The sequence below is a fragment of the Macaca nemestrina genome, chromosome 6, assembly GCF_043159975.1.
Source record: "Macaca nemestrina isolate mMacNem1 chromosome 6, mMacNem.hap1, whole genome shotgun sequence".
In the NCBI taxonomy this organism is placed as follows: domain Eukaryota; kingdom Metazoa; phylum Chordata; class Mammalia; order Primates; family Cercopithecidae; genus Macaca; species Macaca nemestrina.
Window position 1 is genome coordinate 170,135,688 of NC_092130.1, and position 24,128 is coordinate 170,159,815.

A 24,128-nucleotide genomic window follows, 5' to 3' on the forward strand; every position below is an offset into this window, starting at 1 on the left:
TGGCCAGTTGCGGTGGCTCACACCTGTAATCCCAGCAGTTTGGGAGGCCGAGATGGATGGATCATGAGGTCAAGAGATCAAGATCATCCTGGCCCTGTCTCTTTTAAAAACACAAAAATTAGCTGGGCATGGTGGCACGTGCCTGTAGTCCCAGCCACTCAGGAGGCTGAGGCAGGAGAATCGCTTGAACCTGGGAGGTGGAGATTGCAGTGAGCTGAGATCACGCCACTGCACTCCAGCCACAGAGTGAGACTCTATCTCAGAAAAAAAAAAAAAAAAAAAAAGGAAGAACTCTTGTAAGCAGACACATAGACCATCATAAGGAGGGAGAGTAGATACTGTGGTGGCAAAGAGAGAAGACAGAGGAGTTAGAAAAACTGAGTTAAAGAATGCAAGAAAGAAAAACTGTCAGAGACCATTTAATGTCATGGCTGTTCCATCTATTCTGAGAGTCATAAAGTTGGCCCTCTCTCATCGAGAAACTGTTATTACTAATAATTTCAGAAGACAGAAAGCATTTGCGAAAGATTTCCATCCCAATGGTTAAAGTAGAATTTTGCCTCTTAGGATGTCAGTCTTGCTTATGAGAAGCACTGCTTCCCTAATAATTCTAGATAATGGGATAGTTCTCAGACATGACAAGGGGCTGCTAAGGAATATTTGGGAGTAGTTATAAATATATATATATATATATATACACACACACACACACACGCATAAGAAATTTCATATCAAAATACAGATACGCACATGGGGATCAGTCACTCATCATCTTTTGTATAATTTACTAATTTTCCATATTTCATGGGACAAGCAAGTGGACAATTCTCAAGGAAGATTTGAGAAGATTGTCATTAAGCCAAGCAATGATAAATTATTATAATTTCAAGAAGACAAAGGATGACTTGTCCAGAAACCAAGCAGATAAATGCTTACTTTTAAAAAGATGATTTCAGAAAAAAATCTTGAATTATTAAAAGATTGAGTTAGGATACACAACAGCATATAGTGTTACCGTCTGAACTCTAGAATTCAAAGAATGCATTTTTATAGCAACTGTTAAAATTTAGTGGTATTTCTTTAGTGTTCTTAACTTTTTATGACCCAACAAAAACAGAAATGTAGAGGTAAAATACTTTAATTTTGCATGGAGATGGCTTTTTATAGACCTCATCATCTAAAACAATAATTTCTCTTTATAGGAAGATCATGCACACTCTTTTTCTGTGACAAATTGACTAGCAAACTAGATATTCATAATGGCCCTAAACACTTTTTAAACTTTAAAACACTCATTACTTGGTTTATGAGCATCAGAAAAACATCATGTTATTATGGCAGAAGCAAAGTGATACATGTTTTTCATTGCCGACATGGGCTTCAGTTACCTTTTTCTCATTTATAGTATAATGATTTTGTTTGTTGCAGAATATTAAAACAATTGGATATAGTGCTTTGAAGATTTCCAAAATGTGAACGAATGTTCTTTTGACTCCCATTTATGGATTATTTCTATTGTACTTGAGCTTTATGAAAACCCAGGATTTGAACTGTAGAAATATATATCTGTGCTTGCTATGAAGTCAAACATTTTAAAATCTTTGTACACTCAGTTTTCCTCCTAAAGTGTGACTCTTTTCAAAGCATCTGTTATTTGCCATTTATTTTAAAAATAAGACAGAACAAGAGATACTTGGATGTTAATCTATTAATATTTAATGAGCTAACGTAATAGCAACATGGACTTAGTGAAGAAGGAAACAGAATCTCTGGCCATGTGGCCCAAATGAATAAAAAATTTAGGAGAACTGGGAAATTGGAGACTTGTCCTTAGAGAGAGAGATAACAGCCTTGAGAAAGACCCTGAATTTAACTTAGTAGGTAGTGTATCACGTAAAAGTGAACCAGGGCAGATTAGTGGAGTCCATCAAATGCAAGTTAAGAATCATGGTTTATCGTGTAAGACAAAGTGACTTGTCTTTGTTCTAGTTAATGGTGTGATGCCAAGCTTTAGATTTAAATGTAAAGAAACAGAGTTTTGAAAGACTGATGAAAATGGAATGCAAAGCGTCGTGCCTAATCAATTAGAAACTAGGCCAGTATAAACACAGAGGCGATCAGAGCACCCTGTCCAATCAGCAGTGTCCTGGAGACGGAACACTCAGACACAGGCAGTGACCGGTCTGTTGCAGGACGAGGACAGACCCACTCTATGGAGCAGGAGACGGGAGGAGCACGGCCACAACCAAGTCACTGGTCCTAATCACAGGACTCAGTGATTTCTTCCCTACAAGACCCGGGAAGCAGTACTGATAGCAAAGATCACATCTACGTTGCAAATGTCATGTGCATCCAAATTGATAAATGGAGGAAACGCATTTTTAATAGTTTTGCATTAATTTTAGTACTATCATTGGATGATCTGATTTCTAAAGTTCTAAATTACAGAACTTTAAAGTTGTAGAAACAGCCAAACCAGAGGGATTTCTACTTCCAGCCAAGATGCCAAGATGGAATGACAAGGTTCAAATTTACCTTTCTTCAAGGAAAAACAACAAAGAAAGACATATGTGAAACATTGAGGTTTTTTAGTAAGACACTAGACATTAGTCAGCAAAGGACAATGATCTCTGAAAGACAGGAAACAAAAGAAGGTGAGTCCTCTGATTGTCTCAGCTCACCGCCTGGAGAGTTTCCAAGCCATGGCACGAAGATTGAGGGACCAGGGGGATCTCGATAGACTCACTGTGTTAGGGAGATGGATCTGGGAATCTGGAGATATCAAAGTGATCAGAGTTCGTAGGACAAAGTATCAAAGAGGAGAGACTCACACACAGAACCCTAGAGATGTGCAGAGGACTCCCCTTAAACATCAACAGAGAACTCTCAGCACATGTGTGTGAGGCAAATACCCAAGGCTGGGAAAGAAACACCTGAAGTTGTTAGGGAGAATGAAATTGGACACTCACATGGGGTGCATATAGTGCGTGTTCCCAAGAGCCAGAGAGGAAAATCTCATAATCCGTGAGCTACTGGGGAGAATACTCAGTAGGATCTTGCCTCAATACAGAGGAATCATTAGCCCTGGACTAACTGTGCTCTAGTCTTTCCTATCAAATCTTAACTTAGACCCAAAAGGATCAACAGTTTCCAAGTAAATTAACTGCATCCTAGGACAAAGCTTTAAGATATCCGTAGGAATACAAAAATATTCAGCACCCAACAAATTAAAATTGAGAATGTCTGGCATACATCTGAAAACTATCCTGCAAGTAAATAGAAAATGCAATCCATAAAAAGGAGAAAAATCAATCAATCAAAACTAACTCAGAACTGACAGATGTTAAAATTATCAAATAGGCAGTTATTATTAACTGTATTCCATGTGTTCAAAACATTTAAAAAGTTACACATGGAAAATGTATAAAAGACTCAAATAAACCCTCTGGAGTCTGAAATGCAGTGTCTGAAAGGAAAAATGCATAGGATGTGATTAACAGCACATTAAACATTACAGAAGAAAAGATCAGTGAACACAAAGACAATAGAAGCTATCCAGAATGAAACACAGAAAGAAAAAAGAAAGATACAGATCATCTGTGGGTGTCGACTGGCCTGATATAGATGTAGTTTGAGTACCCCAACGAGAGGACAGAGAAAGGAGGAAGACAACAGAAAAAAAGTTTTGAAAAAATAATGATTGAAAATTTCCCAAATTTAATGAAACTCATACATTCACAGATCAAAGCAGCTTAACCTCAAGCACAAGGAACATGAAGAAACAAAACCAAGGTGCATCAGAATCAAATTGCTCAAAGTCAGCAATAAAAAGATCTTCAAAGCATCCAGAGGAAGAAAAGAAGTGTTCCATACAAGATAAGGAAGATGGCAGATTTCTCATCAGCAACAATGCCAGCGAGAAGACGGGGAGGCATTATCTATTAAAAAAAAAAAAAAAAAAAAAAACAGCTGAACCTATTGGGCTCAATCATATCTTAAATTATATTAAGCTGATTATTAGTTTGGTGTCTAGCAGACACAGACTATCCCTAAAGCAGTGGTCCCTAACATTTTGGCATCGGTAACCAGTTTCATGGAAGACAACTTTTCCATGGGTCTGATGGGGTGAGGAATAGTTTTGGAATGAAACTGTTCCACCTCAGATCGTCAGTCATTAGAGTCTCATAAGGAGCATGCAACCTAGATCTTTCATATACACAGTTCACAATAGGGTTTGTGCTCCTATGAGAATCGAATGCTGCTGCAGATCTGACAGGAGGCGGAGCTCAGGCGGTAATGCTCGCTCACCCACCACTCACCTCCTACTGTGCGGCCCAGTTCCTCACAGGAGTTAGGAACTCCAGGGGTTGGGGACTCCTGCCCTAATGGGAAGTCCTAGTCCACCAATTGCACTGAGAGCACTTGTAAAACTACCTGTACATGAAACCCTTTTTCAGCCCCGTTGAAGACATGGGCTAACCTGTCACCTGAGCAGTCACTTCACAGAGGAATTCTAACATAAAAACTTAGATGAATTGACATAGCATGATCAGCGCCGTGGTGGCTCAAGACATGCCACCTCGATATTCTGTTCTTCAGTCCTGGAGACAAACAAGTATTCATAAGCCCTGCGTCACAGGTTCTAGCACCACACCAGGGGCCCCAGAATGAAGGGATTTTTCTGACTTTAGAACACACTCCCAAAGGGGCATATAACCATTTTATGTATTTATTTATTTATTTATTTATTTATTTATTTATTTATTTAGAGACAGAGGTTTGTTCTGTCATCCAGGCTTATGTGCAGTGGTGGGATCTTGGCTCACTGCAACCTCCGCTTCCCTCGTTCAAGGGATTCTCCTGCCTCAGCCTCCCAAGGAGCTGGTATTACAGGAGCCTGCAACCACGCCCAGCTGATTTTTGTATTTTTAGTAAAGATGGGGTTTTACCATATTGGCCAGGCTGGTCTCCAACTCCTGGCCTCAAGTGATCCACCCACCTTGGCCTCCACAAGTGCTAGGATTACAGGCGTGAGCCACTGTGCCCAGCTGTGTGACCATTTTAAACCCTAGCAGTAGTTTTGTGGAAGTGGTTCAAATTTTTTGGCCTCCTTAGTAATTTCAGTGGCTCTGATCCTTTTTGCATAGTTCCCCTCCATGCAGAATGCTGTTGTAAAATCATCAGACTTGATGCTGTAAATCAACCTGACATTTTTTTTCATCAGTTAAACATTTTAAAATCTCCAACGGTGGACCAAAAAAGACAAGACAATTGAGATAAATGGATGAAGATGACTTGGTCTCTTCCCTTACAATATGATAAACATGTAAACAAAGCATCTACAAAATCAATTACAGATGCAGCTATAGGAGTACATGCTAGCACAGGGCCATCCATGAGGTTATTTTTTCAACGACGTGGCGGAGGTGAGGAAGCACGCTTCCAGCATTGCTTGTTAAAGCCTTAGGGCTGGGATTCCATGATTGAGAGTTTATTTTAGTACACTAGCATAGTATTATTTAGGAGAGCGCTAACTGCAGTAACAAAGAGACCCCCAAATATGCAAATGCCCAAGCAAGGTAAGTTCTTTTCTCCTGATGTCACAGTTAAGAGCAGGTTAAGGCAGACGTTCCCCTCCACGAATTAATTCACCCATGCTGATAGCTGTTCTGCCATCTTCAATTTGTGACTTAGAAGACTGCTGTTGTCATCACTATCCACCAGCAGGAAGCAAAAAAAAAAAACAGCAAAAACACAAGTTCATAACAACATATGTTCTCTTATGAAAGTCAAGATCGCAGCTCTATGTCCCTTCTCATAGGCTGGGCTCAGCTCCTAGCCTCTAGTACACAAATGTCTTCATAAACTCATCCCCTACCAACAATCAATAATAATATGCAGTAAGGTCATCTAAATCCAGATCCAAGAAAAATAAAATTCTGTCTCCTAAATAATTTGCTAATATATTTGATTTATACTATACTATTAGAAAACAAAACACACTGTCTTAGTAAAAAAAATAATTGCACTGTAGTTAACTTACTACCTAAGACTTCAGCAAAAACTTTGCCTTATAGTTGCAAGACTGAAAGGGCTTATCAACAGGGCCCCTCCAAACTGTGCCCTAAAGATAAATTTCAGATTTCTCCCTCCTCATAACCAAAAGAAAGAAATTGCTTAATATTCCAAAAATGGCATGTTTTCTGGTTCCAAAAGAAAAACATGAAGTCCAGATCACTTCACCCATGAGACATTATGTTTAAAGAGGAAAAAAAAAAGCTATGTAGAGGAAAAGCTTTCTGTCTTAGTGCCTATTGACTTAGAACAAGAAACAACTGAATTAATTTTATTTTCCTAAATTGGATAAACAATCACCAAATCTTCCATGTCTGTGAATGCAGTGGCTCAGAGCCTGTACCTCTCAACCACCACTCTTGTTTAGAGGGTAGCAGTGTGAGCAGTTTCATTTTGGACCTCCACTGTGGTCAGTTCCCCCTTCTCAATGGTGTATTCATGCATCACTGTTACTAAGGAACACACAGGGGCCTCTGAATAAGATCTGAGGCAGCCTGAGTCTCATACCATGCACTGTCTATCATTTAACAGGGTTGTGTTTAGTTCCCCAGAAGGCATTTCTAGATGCCAGTTGCACACAAGGATGACATCTCTAATGTTTGATTACATTCACAGTGCAAACAAACAAAAAAACCTTTTCATGTTCAGAAAGTTGCCTTTTTAAAATAAATTCTTTAATTGAAAATTACTGGTCCTTGACATAGCTTGAGAGTTGGGGAATGAGTGTGCTTCTTCCAGTCTCTTCAGTGAATGCTTCCTCTGGGTCACTTTTATTTGAGCTTGACCTTCTTTGTTTGTTCTTACTACAAAAGCACATCTAAATGCTTCCTCCCCCCCCCCCAGAAAATTATCTTGCCTGTACTTTAATATTTTGAGCATTGCATTAACACATGGGCTAAAATGCAGTCTTTGCCCTAACTTGACTTACATTTTTAAAATTCAGACAAAGAAACAACAGCAAAAAACAGTAAACATGCAATAGTTGCCATTGCCTTAACCAAAATTTGTATTTATTAAATTGATTTATTTCTTTACTAACAGATTGGAATTCTTCACTAGTCATCTTGACTAGAGATACCAGTTTTCAAAATAGATTTTGGAATTTTGAAAACAAAGATATGTAAATCTGTAATGTAACTCTGGATGTGAAGAGCCAACACCTGACTTCTGTGTCCATTGCAGAGTAACCCCATCGTTCGAAGGACCTTGTGCTAATACCACCCCATTATTTCATGAATCCTAGAGCAGGAACCAAGCACAGTTCTTTTCCAGCTGGGAGAATCTGATAATTCAAATAATAATCCATTCTAGAGAGAATAATCTGGGGCATACAGCAAAAGCCATGTCATTTCCTAATATGTTGTACATTGTTTTTATAGTAAACTACTGGTAAAAATAAGACTAATTAAATAAGCTTTTCAGTGCAGGAGGTGTTTCCTACCCTCTTGTCATGGGAATGAGACACCCTGGTATCATAAATAAATTCAGAAACAAATTTAGGAATTACATGCCATTTGTACCAAATTCATTGTCTGTATTTTTCATTGGAAGAGTTTGGTTTTAAAATTTGACTTTACCTTGTTAAAAGAAAAAGTGAGGAAATGGCTAATTTGATAAAGTTAATGGACAAATGATCATGTAACTGACAGTCATTTAATTGCAGACTATACTTCTAACACCAGAGTACTTTTAGAATATAGAGAATTAATCAACAAATTCAGAATTTTAGCACTATAATGGGGTCAGCCTCAGACGAGAATATTTAGTACTTAAAGGAAAACACTGTCATTGTAATTTAGCAAATTATTAGGATTTCAATGAGGAAAAGTTAAATTATAGTATTAATCTCCCTTCAGGAACAAATCAGCCTTCACAGAATCACCTCAGTTTCAGCAAGGAGGAACTCTTTGGAAAAATTGTGGCCATCAGTTGTATTTATAGCTGGGCTGGGATTTGTAAAAGTCAAGTCCCTGGAAATCCACATTAGAATGAGGCAGCCTGGCCTTAAAGGGTTAAAAGTTATTGACTTCTCTTTGTTACCAAATTCTCAATACATACAACTAGGAATTTCATGGGACACAAACTTGTGTGCAAGTATCTTTGTTAATTCACTTCAGGTTCATCTCTGAGCCCTCATTTGCCTGATGCCAAAAAATAGACAGGAAAGAAATGTGAATCTCAACATTTCTAGGCAAACCCAGTCAAATTCAGCTGTTTCCCAGTCCTGTCAGGCTTCAAGCGTGGCCACATTTATGTTCCTCACCTTCATCCTCTCCTGCCCCTGCAGTTGATGCTAAACTTGGGGGTCTTACCAGTATAGTCCTACACAGAGGATGAGGGTGCGGTGTCCATTTTCTCAGTGTGGAATCGACTCTGTTCTATGCGGCTTCTTCTCCAGGATGTGGTGATTGGTGATTGGACCATCTCCGGTCCAGGGTCCTCTCTTGGCCCACACCTGCCTCCATCCGTTTTGAGCTCCACTGAGATGCAACCACCTCCTCTCCTTAATCCAGAGAGGCACTGTCTGCTCCCACCATGTGCTCCACTGATGTGTCTCCTCCCTCCTGGCCAAGTAACCCCTCTGCAGCCCTGAGTTCTTCATTTCTCCTCCTTAGCTAACCTACACACCCCACCCATTCAAGACCACCCTCAGCAGCTACCCCTTGCTACCCTGGGGCTGCAAGAATCCTCCCAGCCCTTCCCAGCCCAGCAAGCCATGTCACTGTTCCTACCCTGTGGCCCCCATCCTGGGACGGTACAGGACACTTCGCTGAGTCTTGCTCAGCCACTGCTGTCCTCCAAGAAGGGCAGCTGAGCTGTGGACTTTCCATTCTCCCATCTTAAGGGGGATGTCATACTCAGTTCCCTTATCCATGGAGGGGGCCTGTCCAGGAGGACTCCAGGAATCAGGTTGCAGCCCCCACAGTGTTGCCACATCTCTTGCTTCCTCTCCAAACTACATCCTTTATTTCCCCAGCATGGAGGCTCTGTATTGACTAGGGAGAGGGCAAATTATTTTCTCCCTGTTCTAATTCTCTTTCAAATATATTCCATCTTTTACCTGGATCTGTGCCCTCTAGCCTTAGACAATACATGCTTGCTGCTTCTTCTCTGTCCCATGCTGACAACACTTCTTTGGGTCAAATAGTGGCCTGAGCCTCTCCCCAGGAAGAGGAGTGCAAAAGCTTTGTCCCATCACCTGCAAGGAGAAGGGATCCTTTCCTGACGCAAGCAAGAAATTCCAATTAGACATGACTCCTTTTATTGGACCTACTAAATCTGGGCAAATTGGTCTCATTTGCTGTGACAATATTGGAAATCTGTATACACACAAACATACACATAACTAACCTTTAAAAATGAAAGCTATTTTCTATGCCTCAATAATAAAAATATCAAATCTATTGTCTGGTTATCCTTTCTCTCTTAGGGAGAACACACCACTGTTCACCAATTTCTAGTATCAAAAATGTGTTTCTATATCTCATACACATTTTTGGTCCTAAGTAGCCTCTTTTTGTTGTTATTGCTCTCAAATCAATTCCCAGCAAAGCTGAAGGATTCCCATTGTTCTCCAAATACCAAATCACCTTTTCATCCAACACTGGGGGGTATGGCTAGTAGCTGGGCTTCTAAGAAAGACAAAGTTATGTCCATGTATTCTTGGCTCATTTCAGATATGGCCAGGTTCTCCTCTGTCTGTGTCTGGAAGGATGGAGGGAAAGGCTAGGTCGTGTCTGGGAGACTAAGCATGAAGGATTACAGGAGAGGGGATGAGATGATGATAGAGGGGGTATAATGTCAGCAGCATAAAAAAAGACAGATATGGAGTAACAGGACCCAGAGTCGAGTGCAGGTGACTCTGCAGGTTATTGAATATCTTTGTGCCTAAATTTCCCCATGTATAAAATAAAAATGCTGACCTCCCTGGAGTTTCAAGAATCAGAAGAGATCTCAAATATACAAGCCAGTTGCATGGGGCCTGCAAAGAAGTGGTGCTGGGGAAGAGATGAACTCACCTTCCTCAGTTCATCTCTTCCCTACCAGGCTGAGGGCACATGCATCAGCCTGCCTAAGTTGCCAGGAATACCGTTGCCATCTCCCAGAAGGTCCAGAATATCTCCCCAATGTTGTCGTTGATGTTCCTTTTGCAATATGTCAATGTTGACCCCACACCCTGATTTGCATTCTCTTCCTTTTTCTAGCTTCTCTCCTTAGTTTTAGGGAAGATCCCAGGATTAAGTGGGCTGCATAAACTCAGATTTCCAGGCTTTTCCAAGCTGGGGGACTGGAGACTCAGCAGGGCACAAGAAGTCCACGTATTCTTGGCTCATTTCAGGGGGAGGCAGATGTGTCCAGAGGAAGTCGTGTTTCAGCATGCTGGTTGAATGCATCGATGGAAATTGGCATTGTACCAGGAGAAAGGGCTTCCTCCCTGGGAAGGGATGTCAGTTCCAGATTCCCACATCCCAAGAAGCAGTTTGCAAACCTCAATGTTTTGTCATGTCTGACACTTCCTGACCTTCCACTTCTTTGCTCTCTAAGAGTGGAGCTGTCAAATAGATCACCACAGCCAAGAGATGCTTTAGTGAGTTTTACCTGCTCCCCTAACCTCTCAAGGCTTCCTAGAGCTTGAGGCACAAAGTAGGGGTGCGAGAAAAGCATACAGTGTGAGTTGATGGTGATAAGAAACTATGTGAATGTGACTTCTAATGTAGGACAGGATGAAGTTGTTTTTTTGATCTCATATTTCATGCAGGGCTGGGCTGAGGATGTGGCAGGCATGGCATATGCCCTACGTTCACTGCCAGAGGGGGCTCCCTGCCTGCCACAGGTGAGAGCCAGCTCTGGGGTGCCTGCCCCCATGGGGGAAGGGGGGCGGAGGGGGCCTGGTGGGGGGACTGGGTGGGAAAGGACTGGTCCCCAGGAGGACCCTACCACAGAATCCACAACCTCATTGCGTGAATGTAATTTTCTCAAATCAAAATGAAATTGCAACAGGTAAAACCCTTACATTTGTCAATTTTTATATTGTACTCTCTTCTCCAGGACACTGTAGAAGAGTATACATCATTCACACAAATGTCTGAAAATCTGGGCCTGCATTCTGTTAAGTGAATCGGAATGCTTTATCATCTAGATATTGCAAGGACATTTTAATATGAAGCATTACCTGTGTTCCATTAAGGCTGACGACCACCAACCCAAAACAAATTTCATGTCCTACTTTATAAAGAAGACATTGAATTATGGCCCTTAACATTATACAGTTTGACCTTAATGTTTTTTAAAAAACATTTTACCATGTGCACTCTTGCTTTTCAATGTCAAACTTGCATTTATCCAGCCCGGCCTGTTTCTGACTAGTGGGCTCTTTATTGTTCAGCAAACGACTTATTGACAGCACGTTCAGCAACTCACCTGTGTGCTCCATCTCCAAATTCAAAGCTGTCTTTAGAAATCACTCCCACACAACCCATTCTCATTTTCTACTTTTTCAGGGTTCTTGTTTTATTTCTCTGAATGTCACTGGCCACATCCGCTTGTCCCAAACCTCTGTATCTTGAAGCATCAAGTATACACATCACGCAAATGGCTTTCAACTTCAAGTACTGAAAACAGTGTCACAAAAGAAACCTAGTGTGGTTCACTGACTAACCCTGAAATCTTTGTCCCCAAGTTGAAGGCAAAAAATACAGTTAAAAAGTTTAAATGCATGTCTAACAGATTCAACCCATTCTACAATAGGTCTTGGTAATTCAACCTTTTTGGCTCCTGTAAGCATCCGTCTGAAAACGCAAATGTACTATTTGCCTGTAGGGTTTTCTCCCTGTCTCTAACGCCCTTCGCCTTCCCTGTTTTTGCAGTGGTCAGTATATATCCGAGCCGCTGTCCGAAAAGAGAAAGGCCTGCCCATCCTCGTGGAGCTGCTCCGAATAGACAATGACCGCGTGGTGTGCGCGGTGGCTACGGCGCTGCGGAACATGGCCTTGGACGTCAGAAATAAGGAGCTCATCGGTATGTTCTCCCTGATTCACAGTGTCGCAGGTGTTAAGTGAAAATATTTTCTCTCGGGGTAGGTGTGGTTGAACCCATATGCACAGCCTATGCTTATACAGAAGCCGTGCATTTATTAGCAGCCTCATTTTTTCTGCTGTCCTTCTAGTTTAAATCCGCTGCACTGATTCATCTTCTAGAATTTAGAGGAAAATACGATGCTTGTTGACATTTCTAATCCTTGCAAATTAAAAAGGACCTCAGTGCTCAGCCCTCGATACCGTTTTCTCAATCCTCTGAACCTCTACCAGGCTGTTTGTTTGTTTCCCATGCAGCGAACCGAGGAATTCTGATAGGATTACTTTTCTTCCCCTCTCTATTTTAAATTTATTTTGGATGAGACCATACTAGCCCTTTAATCCTATTCGTTTAAGAAATTAATCTCTCTTTAATTTGGTATTCAAGAAATACAGAGGATCTTTTAGTAACAAGGCACAAAAGAGGTAATACATTCACCTGTCTATTCAACAAAACTCATGGCCTGCTTTGTTCCAGGCCTATTCTAGGCCCAGACATTAAATCAATAAGCAAAACAGACAGGAAGCCCTGCCTGCCCTTGTGGAGTTTACATTCAAGAGAAGGAGATGTTCAAGAAGCAAACTAAACAAATGAATCACACAATGGAGCTGAGTAAAGGGTAATGAGTGAGATTGCAAATTTATTTTTAATTGATGTGATATTCACATAACATATTGACCACTTTAAAGTCTACCATTTTAGTGGCATTTAGTATATTCGTAATGTTGTACAATCACCACCTATATCAAGTTTCAAAACATTTTCATCACCCCAAAGGCAAACCCTTTACCCATTAGCAATCACTCTCCATCCCCCTTCTCTAGCCCCTGGCAACCATCAGTCTTCTCTCTGTCTATGGATTTTCCTATTCTGGGTATTTGGTATAAATGGAATCATAGAACATATGACCTTTGTGTCTGACTTTTTTCACTTAGCATAAGGATTGTGTTTCTTTAATGGTAAACTAGTTAAGTTATAATCATAGACATTCATGGGCCACACAGTGATACTATGATATACTGGCTGAGGGTCCCTAATCCAGAAGTCTAAAATCTGAAATGTTGCAGAACCCATAATTTTTTGAGTGCCAACAATTTGCTCAAATGAGCATTTCCAATTTTGAATTTTTAGATCAGGGATGTTCAACCAGTATTCTTAACTGATGTGTATTCTGCAAATTTTCCCAAATCCGAAAACATCAGAAATCCGAAAACACTTCTGGTTCTAAGCATTTTGGATAAGGGATCCTCAACCTGAATGCATACAATGCGAACTAATTAAATCAAGCTGGTTAACATATTCATCTCCTGAAATAATTATCTTTTCTTTGGTGAGAACATTTGAAAATTTACTTTTAACAATTTTGAAATATAAAATACATTAACTCTAGTCACCTCGTTGCCTAATAAGTCTCGTATTTAAACATATTCTTCTTAAGTGAAACTTTGTACCCTTCCACCAACATCTCCCCATTCCTCTTACCTTCAGTCTCTCAAAACCACCATTCTACCCTCTGCTTCTACAAAGCATTTGTGTGTGTGTGTGTGTGTGTGCGTGTGTGTGTGTGTGTGACGGGGTCTCACTGTGTTGCCCAGGCTGGAGTGCAGTGGCATAATCTTGACTTACTGTAACCTCCGCCTCCCAAGTTCAAACAATTCTCCTGCCTCAGCCTCTTTGAGTAGCTGGGATTATACGCACGTGCCACCATGCCCAACTAATTTGTCTATTTTTTGGTAGAGGCAGGGTCTCACCATGTTGGCCAGGATGGTCTCGAACTCCTGACCTCAGGTAATCCACCCACCTCGGCCTCCCAAAGTGCTAGAGTTACAGGCATGAGCCATCGGCACCCAGCCTGTGCTTCTATTAATTCCTTTGTTTTAGATTCTACATTTAAGTGAGATCATGTGGTATGTGTACATATGTAAGTGGCTCATTTCACTTAGCATAATGTCCTCCAGGTTCATCCATGTTGTTGTAAGGGACAGGATTCCCTTCCTTTCTATGGCTGAGTAGTATTCCCTTGTGTATATATGATATTTTGTTTATTCATTTATCCATTGATGGACACTTAGGTTGCTTCTATACATAAACTATTGTGAATAATACTGCAAAGAACATGAGAGCTATAAATGGTTCTGTGACATACTGATACCAGATCCTCTGGATATATACCCAGAAGTGGGATTACTGGATCACACGGTAATTCTATATTTAGCTTTTTGTAGAACCTATATACAGTTTTCCTAATCAGTGCAGTAATGGCTATACTAATTTACATTCCCACTAATAACGTACAAGGATTTCTCTTTCTCTTCATCCTCACCAACACTCGCTATCTTTTATCTTTTTTATAATAACCGTTCTGATAGGTGTGAGGTGATCGCTTATTGTGGTTTGAATTTGCATTGCTTAGTGATATTGAACCTTTCTTCATATATCTGCTAGCCATTTGTATTTCTTCTTTTGAGTAATGTCTATTCATATCCTTTGCCCATGTTTTAATCAGGTTATTTGTGTTTCTTGCTGTTAAATTTTTTGAATTCTTTATATATGTTCGATATCAACCCATAATTATATTTTTGGTTACTAATAATATTTTCTCCCCATCTGTAGGTTGTCTCTTCATTCCGTTTTTTTTTTCTGTGCAGAAGCTTTTTAGTTTGATGTAATCCCATTCGTCTATCTTTTATTTTGTTGCATGAGCTTTTGGAGTCAAATCCAAAAACATTATTGCCCAGACCAGTGTCATATAGTTTTCCCCTATGTTTTCTCCTAGAATTTTTATAGTTTAAGTCTTGAATCCATTTTTAGTTGATTTTTGTATGTAAAAGTCTAGTTTCATTCTTCCATATGTGGATATCCAGTTTAGGGTTGTGATTTTCAATGGGAGGTGAAGATAGGGGTGGTTGGGAAAGTAACACTAGAGACTCAAAGGAGGTGAGACAGGAAGCCATGCAGGTATTTGGGGGGAAAAGAGTCCAAGTTAAAGGGGCAGTCTTTGCACACAGCCCCTAGAGAGGGAACTGGGAGCAGGCCAGTGGGCTCCAGGCCTTCAAGAGGCCTTGTGTACCTGGCAGGGTGAGTGGTAGGAACCAAGGTCAGAGAGGCCTTCTGATGCCTTCCTCTGTAGGTGGGAAGGTGCTAAGGCCAAGGCTGATTGATCTTCTGGAGAAAGATGAATCTACTGAAACCTCTCAGAGGATGACACAGTCCCCGCAGGCCATTGTTCTGGCTGGTAGGCATCTGGTATTAAGGATATGATTTATGTAGGGTCACTAGTCCAATGACAGCATGAAATCTGGCAGCCTGAATACAGGGAACAGGTGTCAGTAGGCAGCATCCAGAGTCTCAGCAGAAGAGAGCTGCACCAACCCCCGTGGCAAGGGTGCAGGTGAACTTGGGAACTGGGAGAAATTAGGTGACAATGGACAGAGAGCTCAAGATTCTGTTCCTGGAACAACTGGAAGACCAAGTGTGGCTCCAAGTTGCAGACAAAATGTTTCTATAGTTACACAGTTGTTTTTCCCCTATGCAAATTACAGAGAGTGGTATATTAAGCCTTTTATGACCTGGGAAGCAGCCCCTTTTATCCTGCCATTTCACAATAGCCATCATATCCTCCAAGAAAAACCATAGTATTTGCAGGTCTTCAGCCATTTATTTATTCACTGCAAGGCCAGACTGCAAATCGGTGTCTAAGAGATTCACCATACTTGTAGTACATTATACAGCAGGAAATAAGCTTGCAACTTGCTATTTACACTTAGTTTGCGTTGAATGTAAGTGTTATCTGTGAATTTTGTAGATTTGGTATATCTAAAGTAGGTCGTTAGCTCCAAAGGTCAAGGTGCTCTTCCCATATACTTTTTTTTTTTTTTCATTGCACAGTTGTTTCAGACAGGACAGCGCTGGGATTCCCAATAAAATCCTATCCCTTCTCAAAAAAATGGAGAAAAAAATCAATAGCTAATCAGTCTACTGCCTGGATACTAACTACTAGGTATTGTGTGTTTGTGTGTGTTTTCTTCTTTTGGTGGATTACAATATAACAAAATAGTGAAATAGTGAACTGTTGATTGGTTTGCCAGCTCCTAGGCATCTCTTCTTTCTCAAACGCCAGTTATCTAGTCTTCTCTCAGAGACAGGAACATTTAGACCACTATACTGCCTGTGTTCAACTAAACCTTTACTATCAAATGTCACCAGACAGGAAACAAAGCCAGTCATTTAAAAGTAGAAGGGAAAATATCTAAGTCACAGGTTTATGAAATCAATACTTTTTTTCCTCAGTGAGAAGAGCAGAATTTAACAAGAACAACATTGAATTGTATTTAAGACAGAGGAAATGTGACTTTTGCTGACTATTTTACCTTAAATACTGTACCCAAGTGGTTTTTGTAGGAAGATGGTATACAGAACTTCATACACAGAAGAAAGCTGCAGTGACTTTGAATGAAGAACAATGAAAGGTTAATCTTGGACCTCCTCTCCTCTCCTGTCTGTCACCTCTCACAGAAGGCTAGGGTGACATCATATGGTTTCATGACATTGAAGATCATCTGTATTCTGGTTACTCCAAACAGGTATCTCCAGCATGAATCTCAGATCCTGTGTCCAATGTCTGTCTGCTCATCCTCTCCACTGGATGTCTTATGAGTGTCTTAAATATAGCATGTCCACAACCAAGGTCTCTCCCAGACCTGACCCTTCCACAGTCTTCCCCCAGAAAATGACCAGTTATTCTTGCAGGGGCCCAGGACAGACACCTTGACACCCTCTTTGACTCATGCAATCCACCTCATACCTAATCTGTCAACAAATCTGGTTGTCCTTCTGAGTTTTCCCAGACTCCGACACTTCTCTTCATCTTCATTGCTTTCTCTCTGGTCCAAAACTCCCATCATCTCTCACGTGGCTTATTCCTGTGCCCCCCCTTACCTAGTCTCCCTATGCTTCCTTCACCTTAGATGGTCTCCTATTGCAGTGGCAACCAGAGTCATCCTGTTGAAACCTTAGTCAGAGCATGTTACTCCTCCACACCAAACCCTCCTCATCTCAGTGTAAAATCAAGTCTTTGCAGGGCAGGTGTGGAAGCTCCCTATGACCTCTCCAACCCCACCTAGTCCTCTTAAAATCAGTAAATTTTCTGCAGTCACTGGTTGACTGTGATTCCTGTATTACATGCTCTGAGATCCTGCCTCAGGGAATTTAAACTTGCTGCTTCCTTTGCCTGGAGTCTCTTTCTTTCTCTTGGCGTTCATGCAGCTCAGTCCTCACTTCACTCATGTCTTTCCCAGAGAAGCTTTTCTGGCCACCATATTTAAAATCTTACCCTCAGCTCCTTTCCCTGCTTAATTTTCTCCACAGCCCCAATTACCTTCTAATATCTAATGTTTTTTTTTTTTATCTTGTTTTTTTTTTTTTTCCATCTTTCCCCACTGTAAGGTAAGCCTGTTAAGAGCAGAGAGTTCTCTTATTTCTTTGCTGGCATATCTCATGTGCCTAGAACAATGTCCAATCCATAGTAGGGACTTAATAAATATTTGCTGGAAAAAAAATGACTGAAGCAAATATTTCCTGCCTGGTCATCATCTTAAAATGACCTCCAAGTCAGCAAAACATTAAGGAAATTAAATAAAACATTAACTTTAAAAAAAGGGGTTTTCTATTTAAAAAGCCAAGAATTAAACAGGCAGTTTGTTTTCTCCATAAATTTACTAGATGCATGCAGACATTCAGGATTTCAGAAAGAATCCAGTTTTTTTCCATCATTGGTTCTGGATTTTCAGTTTAAAATAGAATTCTTCTTAGATCATTCTTTTAGTTAGAGGTTGGGGGAGACAGGCTACCACAGTCGCAACTAAGGAATTGTTCATCTTTCTTAGACTTCATTATCAGGGAAACTCTAAATAGGCTATTGAACAATAATCACGCTATCCCATGAGGTCTAATGAGAATCATACAGTAGCACTAGCAGAATGTAACACGCTTTTCCTCTCCCTTGGCTTTCTATTTGGGCTATTTCCACAGTTATGTGTCTGTCTCTGGGAACCAGCGATAAGTATGCTATAGATAGATCTTTGTGTTCTTCCTACTGGCATGGAATAGTAGCCGAGGTTAATGCACATCCATACATTTCTTTGCAACCTTCAAAAAATGTTAATTATCCTTCTGAGTATGGAAGGTTTAAAAAAGGAATGGTAATAATTAGCTTCAGTGAAAAGAGCAAACAATATTGTATTGCTTCAACAAAAAGTTTAGCAAAATGCCACCCATTTCAGCACGTGGACAGTTCCTGATGTAGGTGGCAGACATTTATTTTAGGCAAATCCCATCCTCTCTGCCAACAAACAAACTCAAAGAAACCAAACACTGAAAGCATACATGAGCCTGCATTTACTACCTGCCGTCACCATTCAAAGCCCACCTTGCAGTGGCCTTTCCTGATAAAGGCTGCTCCCTGCACCCAGAGATGAAGCAGGCAGCAACTATTTGATAAGAAACCTTCTCGCTTATTTTGGATTTCCATTGTGTGAAATTTATCCTCACATTGTGTCTTATGTTTTTTTGTGTATGCATGTCTTCCCCAAAGGAAACAATAAGCAGGCATCAGGTGATGTATTTATTTTATGTCTGAGAGTGTCTAGCACTTTGCTATGCTCATAACAAGCGCTCAGTATGTAGTTGATGAATGAATTAACTGGTGGATAAATAACACAGTGTATTTATTCAAAGAGCAGATCTGGAGGAGGTCTGGGGAATCCAAATAGAGGAAGGGGTAGGGGGATGTCTGTGTCTGTCTCTTTCTACGGTGTCCAGGGAACAGAGGAAAGAAATACAGCTTAGATGCTCTCTCAAATCCAGACTCTAATCAAACTCATTCTGCTGCCACTGTGGAAGAGGCTTGAGATTGGGAAGGAAATAGTAATGCTTTCTGTGTGCGATTCAATCACTGCCAAAGCTTTGTGTTGGCGGGGCCACTGCATCCCTGCGGGTACTGGCAGAGCTCGCACAGCCCTTCCCCTGGCTGCCCTGGTGGTGGCGGCTTGCCACAGTTTCCAGCAGGCGAGCCAGGGCTGGGATGCTGCGAGCATCCTCCCAGCACCCTCCTGAGGCTGAAGAGAAGGGCCTATCCTCTGTGTCATGAGCCTGGCCCTTTCCCAGTTTGCCATCATCCTTTGGCCTCATCCTTCTGTGCTTTGCAGGACTGTTTCCCTACATTCTGCTCCCATTGGGATAGCTGCTTCACCACATTGGGGAGGATGTGTAAGAATCTTCCTTTGACTCACGCCCCCATATGTTCCTATTCTGTAATCCACTTTTCACATTGGGCTTTCTTTTCACTTTACCAACTAGCTGAGCTTCTGTCCAGGCAATGCCCTCTCTCCCCATTCCAACCTCAAAAGGAGCACAAGACAGGATCTGACTTTCTCTGGAGTCAGGATAGGACCATTTCCTAGGGGGAATCTGCTGCTTCCCAAACACAGGCGAGATGGAAAGGAAGGGAGCTACACAGCGCCCCCCTGTGTAGTGAGCAGTACACAACTCATGATTTCCCACAGGAATGAAATGAGGAACAAAATAAGGGTAGTTTCTTGCCTGGGAATTTATTATTTTTTAAGTAGTAAAAATCATTGCTATTCCTTTCCCCACATAGGTCTTTAGCTCATCCTTTTCGTTCATTCTGGGGGTTAAGGAGGTCAGGAGTAGGCAGGGGGAATTAGGGCCATCCTTTCAAGCTTCCTTTACTTGCCAAAATGTTTTAAATATTCAAATGAAAGATTTGATCTGCACATTGTAAAGACTGTTTCCGGATAAAGATTCCTGGTGATATTTAAAGGACAATATAAAAATGGTCTGTCTTTGAGTGAAAATAAAGATAGAATAAAGAAAATGGTGATACCCATAGAATTACAATACTCCTTCCTCCATGCCAGGTCTTCACTTAGTGAGAAATGTTTTTTCCTTTGGAGAACTGGAGTGAGGGGTGGGGAGAACAGGGAAAATCTTCCTTATGTCAATACTGTCCTGAATGTTACATATAAAGCTTTATAAAGATTTTCTTTTATTTACTCATCTCGCAACGGAACCTGGGAATTCTAAACTTGGAAACACTGCTCTTCATCGAAGCTTTGAGATACCTTGTTAACCAAACCCTCGATGACCAGAGCATGAGCTGGGGAATGAACAGATCCCGACAGCCATGTCTCCACTTCCATGACAAATGCTTACAAATGATACTCAGGACATCATTCCTCAAAGTCGGTCTAAATTCCGCAATCTAGGATTGAAATGCACCCGAGTCAGTATTCTCTCCGTGCTCAGAGTATCGCATTGCACCCCCATTGTCTGCTGGCAAAACTGAAAAACAGAGAGCTCTAAGAAACATTTAGACTCCTATCACTTAAAATAGTTACCCGTGTGTTTTATTATTTTGCATCTCATGCTAATGGCTGGCACGTGACAAAATGCTCTGGGATATGGGCGCTCCATTCAGGGGAACAGACTCTTGAGGGTCACTGATCACCATAGGCACCTTCTTTACTTGCGTTCTTGAGCCTGGACGAATCCCACCTCCATCCAGGGAAAGATACAAGGCTGTGGAAACGCCAGTGCAACCCAGGAAGGCAACATGCTGTTTTTAGTACTGGAAATATGTAAGTTCACTTTATTAAGTAGATATGAGGAAATTTTAGAGACACATCTTCTCTGCTTTTTGAAACATGTTTCTTCAGACCCAGACAGATGCCGTTTTAATTAGAACACTTGCAATTTCAATTAGTATTTTAAAAAGAAACCTGATTTCTTAGGCAAGGTGATTTGTTGGAGCTCTCTCTGCTGGACTGTTTTAATAACTTGATTTCACAAGCCACATTTTAGGCAGAAGGCAAGCTCTGTACCTTGGCTCGAACGTTGTATCTTCAGATTGGGTGCCTGTTGCAGCTCCCATCTCCTAAACCCCAGAACCTAATTTCATGAAGGCTGCCTCCCTTTTCGGTGAAGCCATGGGTTCTTTGTTAATTAACTTGGGACACCTGTTGGGGAATTTTGGCAGCTGGGTCTGGAAGATAAGAATTCCTTAAAAGAGAACTTGTAAATAAATTGAAGAGCCAATAATTATTTTATTAAATAAGAATTAATGTTGTCCCTTGGATATACTCCATGTGGGAAAAAAAGGCAAAATTGAAACATTTCCAGTTTATTCAAATTCAGGACTTCTGCCCAAAGGCTTAGAGATCTCAAAGAAAGAGAGCAAGAGGGGGAGAGCTGACCGAACTTTATCTGGACTGTTTAGGTATTCATGTTATGCCTGGCCAAACAGTTTCCGAAGAAAAGCTTTAGAGAACAGGATGCATGAGAAATGAAATGGCTCTCCTCAAATACCACAACCAAATCTTGAGAATATAAAAATAGAAAAGAGACTTTCACAGGATAATGTTTTTACATTGAATTCCCTTCTATGTGTGGACTGCTATCTTCTCTCCTTGTTGAAAACAAAGTCTCAATCAGGTGGAAAGAAATTATTATTTTTACTCTTGAATACTAAAAAGTAATGGATTAGAAAAGAGTTTAAAAGTTTAAAGATGAATCCTCTTTAACCCATCCTGGCTGATGTTTGATTATATTTATTATACTGGATCTCAAAAAATTACGGAGCAGACAAGGACGGCTGTAATTGGGTTTCAGCTAAAAGGAAGGCTCCAGGCTGGTGCCATCAATCAGATGGGCCAGTGGTGCTGCCCTGGGGGGCACATAAGGCAGAAGAGAAGGAGGCAGACAGCAGGGAGGGGACACCAGTCTAGCAGGAAGGGCACCGCAAGCCCCCCGGGCATACACGAGGGAACCAGGAAGGAGACAGAAGCCTGGAGATGCAGCCCCGCCAATGTCTGGGCAGCCTGAGGCCGGATGAGGGATGCTGGTCTGTGACCTGGCACAAGCAGTAGGCACAGATTCTGCTCCCAAACCGATTGCCTGAAGAAGAAAAAAGCTCATGTTGTTCATCCTGCCAGACTCCAGTCAAAGGGACATTGAGTGAGAGAATCAAGCAATTCCCAACAGCTCCTCATGAAAATGTCCTGAAAGTTCATTCAAGAAAATTAGCTGAAATTCAGACATTGTTTCTCTCATAACCAGAAAGTTCATAACAATGTAGTGTCCATTTGGGAAACTTGGTTTTTTTAACTTAAAACAAAATTTTCCTATTCAATTTCTTGTATTGTAATGTATTTAAGCAATGTCAGGTAAAATGAATGGATTTGAAGCATAGGTGGTTTATTTCCTAAGCATATAATAGCCTTCACTTCCAAAGTGTATCTTTCTTTTCATTTGATAGAGGCAACTGAACTGGAGGCAGTATAGCCTGGGCTGATGCATGTATGTGTTAATGTGCAATGTGTTACTTTTAATTAAAACTCACTAATATTGCAACATTAACATTAGAGGTTATTCAAAGCTCAAGACAGATCAAAAGATACACATCCCTGTGGTCCTCACCTTGAGACTTGAACAGTCTCAATTTATTGGTCTAATTTATTGGTCAGAAAGGAAAGTTATAGTGATGGAATAGAAGCTGGTGGTATTACATTTTAATTGACTATTAACTCCACAGACTAATACCCCCAGTGTCTATGTGAGTGACCTTATTCCTCTTCAAATGTCAGAAACTCAGCAAGTTTAATTTTCAAGTCACCATCTCCTTTCTTCCTCAGATCCGAACACAACCCCACTTTGTACTTCGCCTTCTTGTCCCAGTGATAGAAATGAACAGAAACTTTTATTGTCTTCTTTTCTTCCTTTTCTTTATCCCAAGTGAGTAAACCAAGTATTGTCTCTTATTGATACTTTGCCAAGGAGTTTCTTGAGTTCTCTTTACTGCCCCACTGTATTTTACTTTTCAGTTTCAGCCCATAGCATGGCAAGCCTAGGACACACGCATAGCACCCTATGGGGGTTCCTGCCCTCCGTCCCTTCTTACCCAGTCTGCACTCCCCCCTCCCACATCACTGCTGCCACACTTATCTTTGCAAGGTACTCCAATTACAGACTAGTCAGTGTTTCCTGATGTGAATGACACAAAATGAACTCTGCTGCCTCCATTTTTTTTCTTTTTTTAGAAAAAATTTTTTGAGACAGGGTCTCACTCTGTCACTTAAGCTCTGTCAGTCAGGAGTACAGTAATGCAATCTCAGCTCACTGTAACGTCAGCCTCCGGGATTCAAACGATTCTCATACCTCAGCCACTTGGGTATCTGGGCCACCATGCCCGGCTAATTTTCATATTCATAGTAGAGACAAGGTGTTGCCGTGCTGGCCAGACTGGTCTTGAACTCCCAACCTTAAGCCATCTGCCTGCCTCAACCTCCCAAAGTGCTGGGATTACAGGTGTGAGCCACTGTGCCCAGCCCAGATTTTTTTCTTAATAAAAATTTTTATTGGGGCCCCCAAGAGCCTTTGTGCTTCTTAGTGCATTAGGTATGTCTCTCTTCCAAACTTGCTGGAACCTTCCAGCAGCATTTGGCATATTCACGTATTTTGGTTCCTAGGATAAAACTTTCCTAGTGTTCGTCCTACTCTTTTCCTTCTCCATTTTTCTCCCCTCTTTGCCTGTGTCTTCTCCACTTTATGTCACTGCTGTGTCCTGCTGTGTCCTGTGTCATTTTGTCCTCTCCCCTTCCCCTCTCCCCTCCCTTCCCTTCCTCCTCCTTCCCCTCCCCTGCGCACTCCTCCTTTTCCTTCTCCATACACACACTATATCTAAGACCTCTCCTCCATTTTATTTCAGGTCCTCTTCATTTCTTCCTGCAATCCAGGATAAACTTGTATAAATCTGATATAATTTCCCTTCTGCCTGAAGAAACCCATTCAGCACTTTTTATAGTGCAGGTCTGCTGAAGATAAATTCTCTCAGCTTTGTGTCATTTTGAAAATGTCTTTAGTTGCCTCCATCCACAAAGGATATCTCTGCTTAGTAGAATTCT

At 41.1% G+C, this 24,128-nt stretch overlaps 1 protein-coding gene across 4 annotated transcripts in view; it reads left to right on the forward strand.

Annotated features, from left to right (window-relative positions):
* Positions 1–24,128, forward strand: part of LOC105489509 (catenin delta 2) — a 936,482-nt gene that overhangs the window by 815,360 nt on the left and 96,994 nt on the right. For 3 of the 4 annotated variants that reach the window (XM_011754340.2, XM_011754341.3, XM_011754344.3), the window contains 2 exons: positions 10,835–10,909; positions 11,943–12,093. In XM_011754340.2, the coding sequence (XP_011752642.1) occupies positions 10,835–10,909; positions 11,943–12,093 (226 nt within the window). The remainder of the gene's footprint in view (positions 1–10,834; positions 10,910–11,942; positions 12,094–24,128) is intronic. The other variant, XM_011754343.2, reaches the window with a different exon arrangement.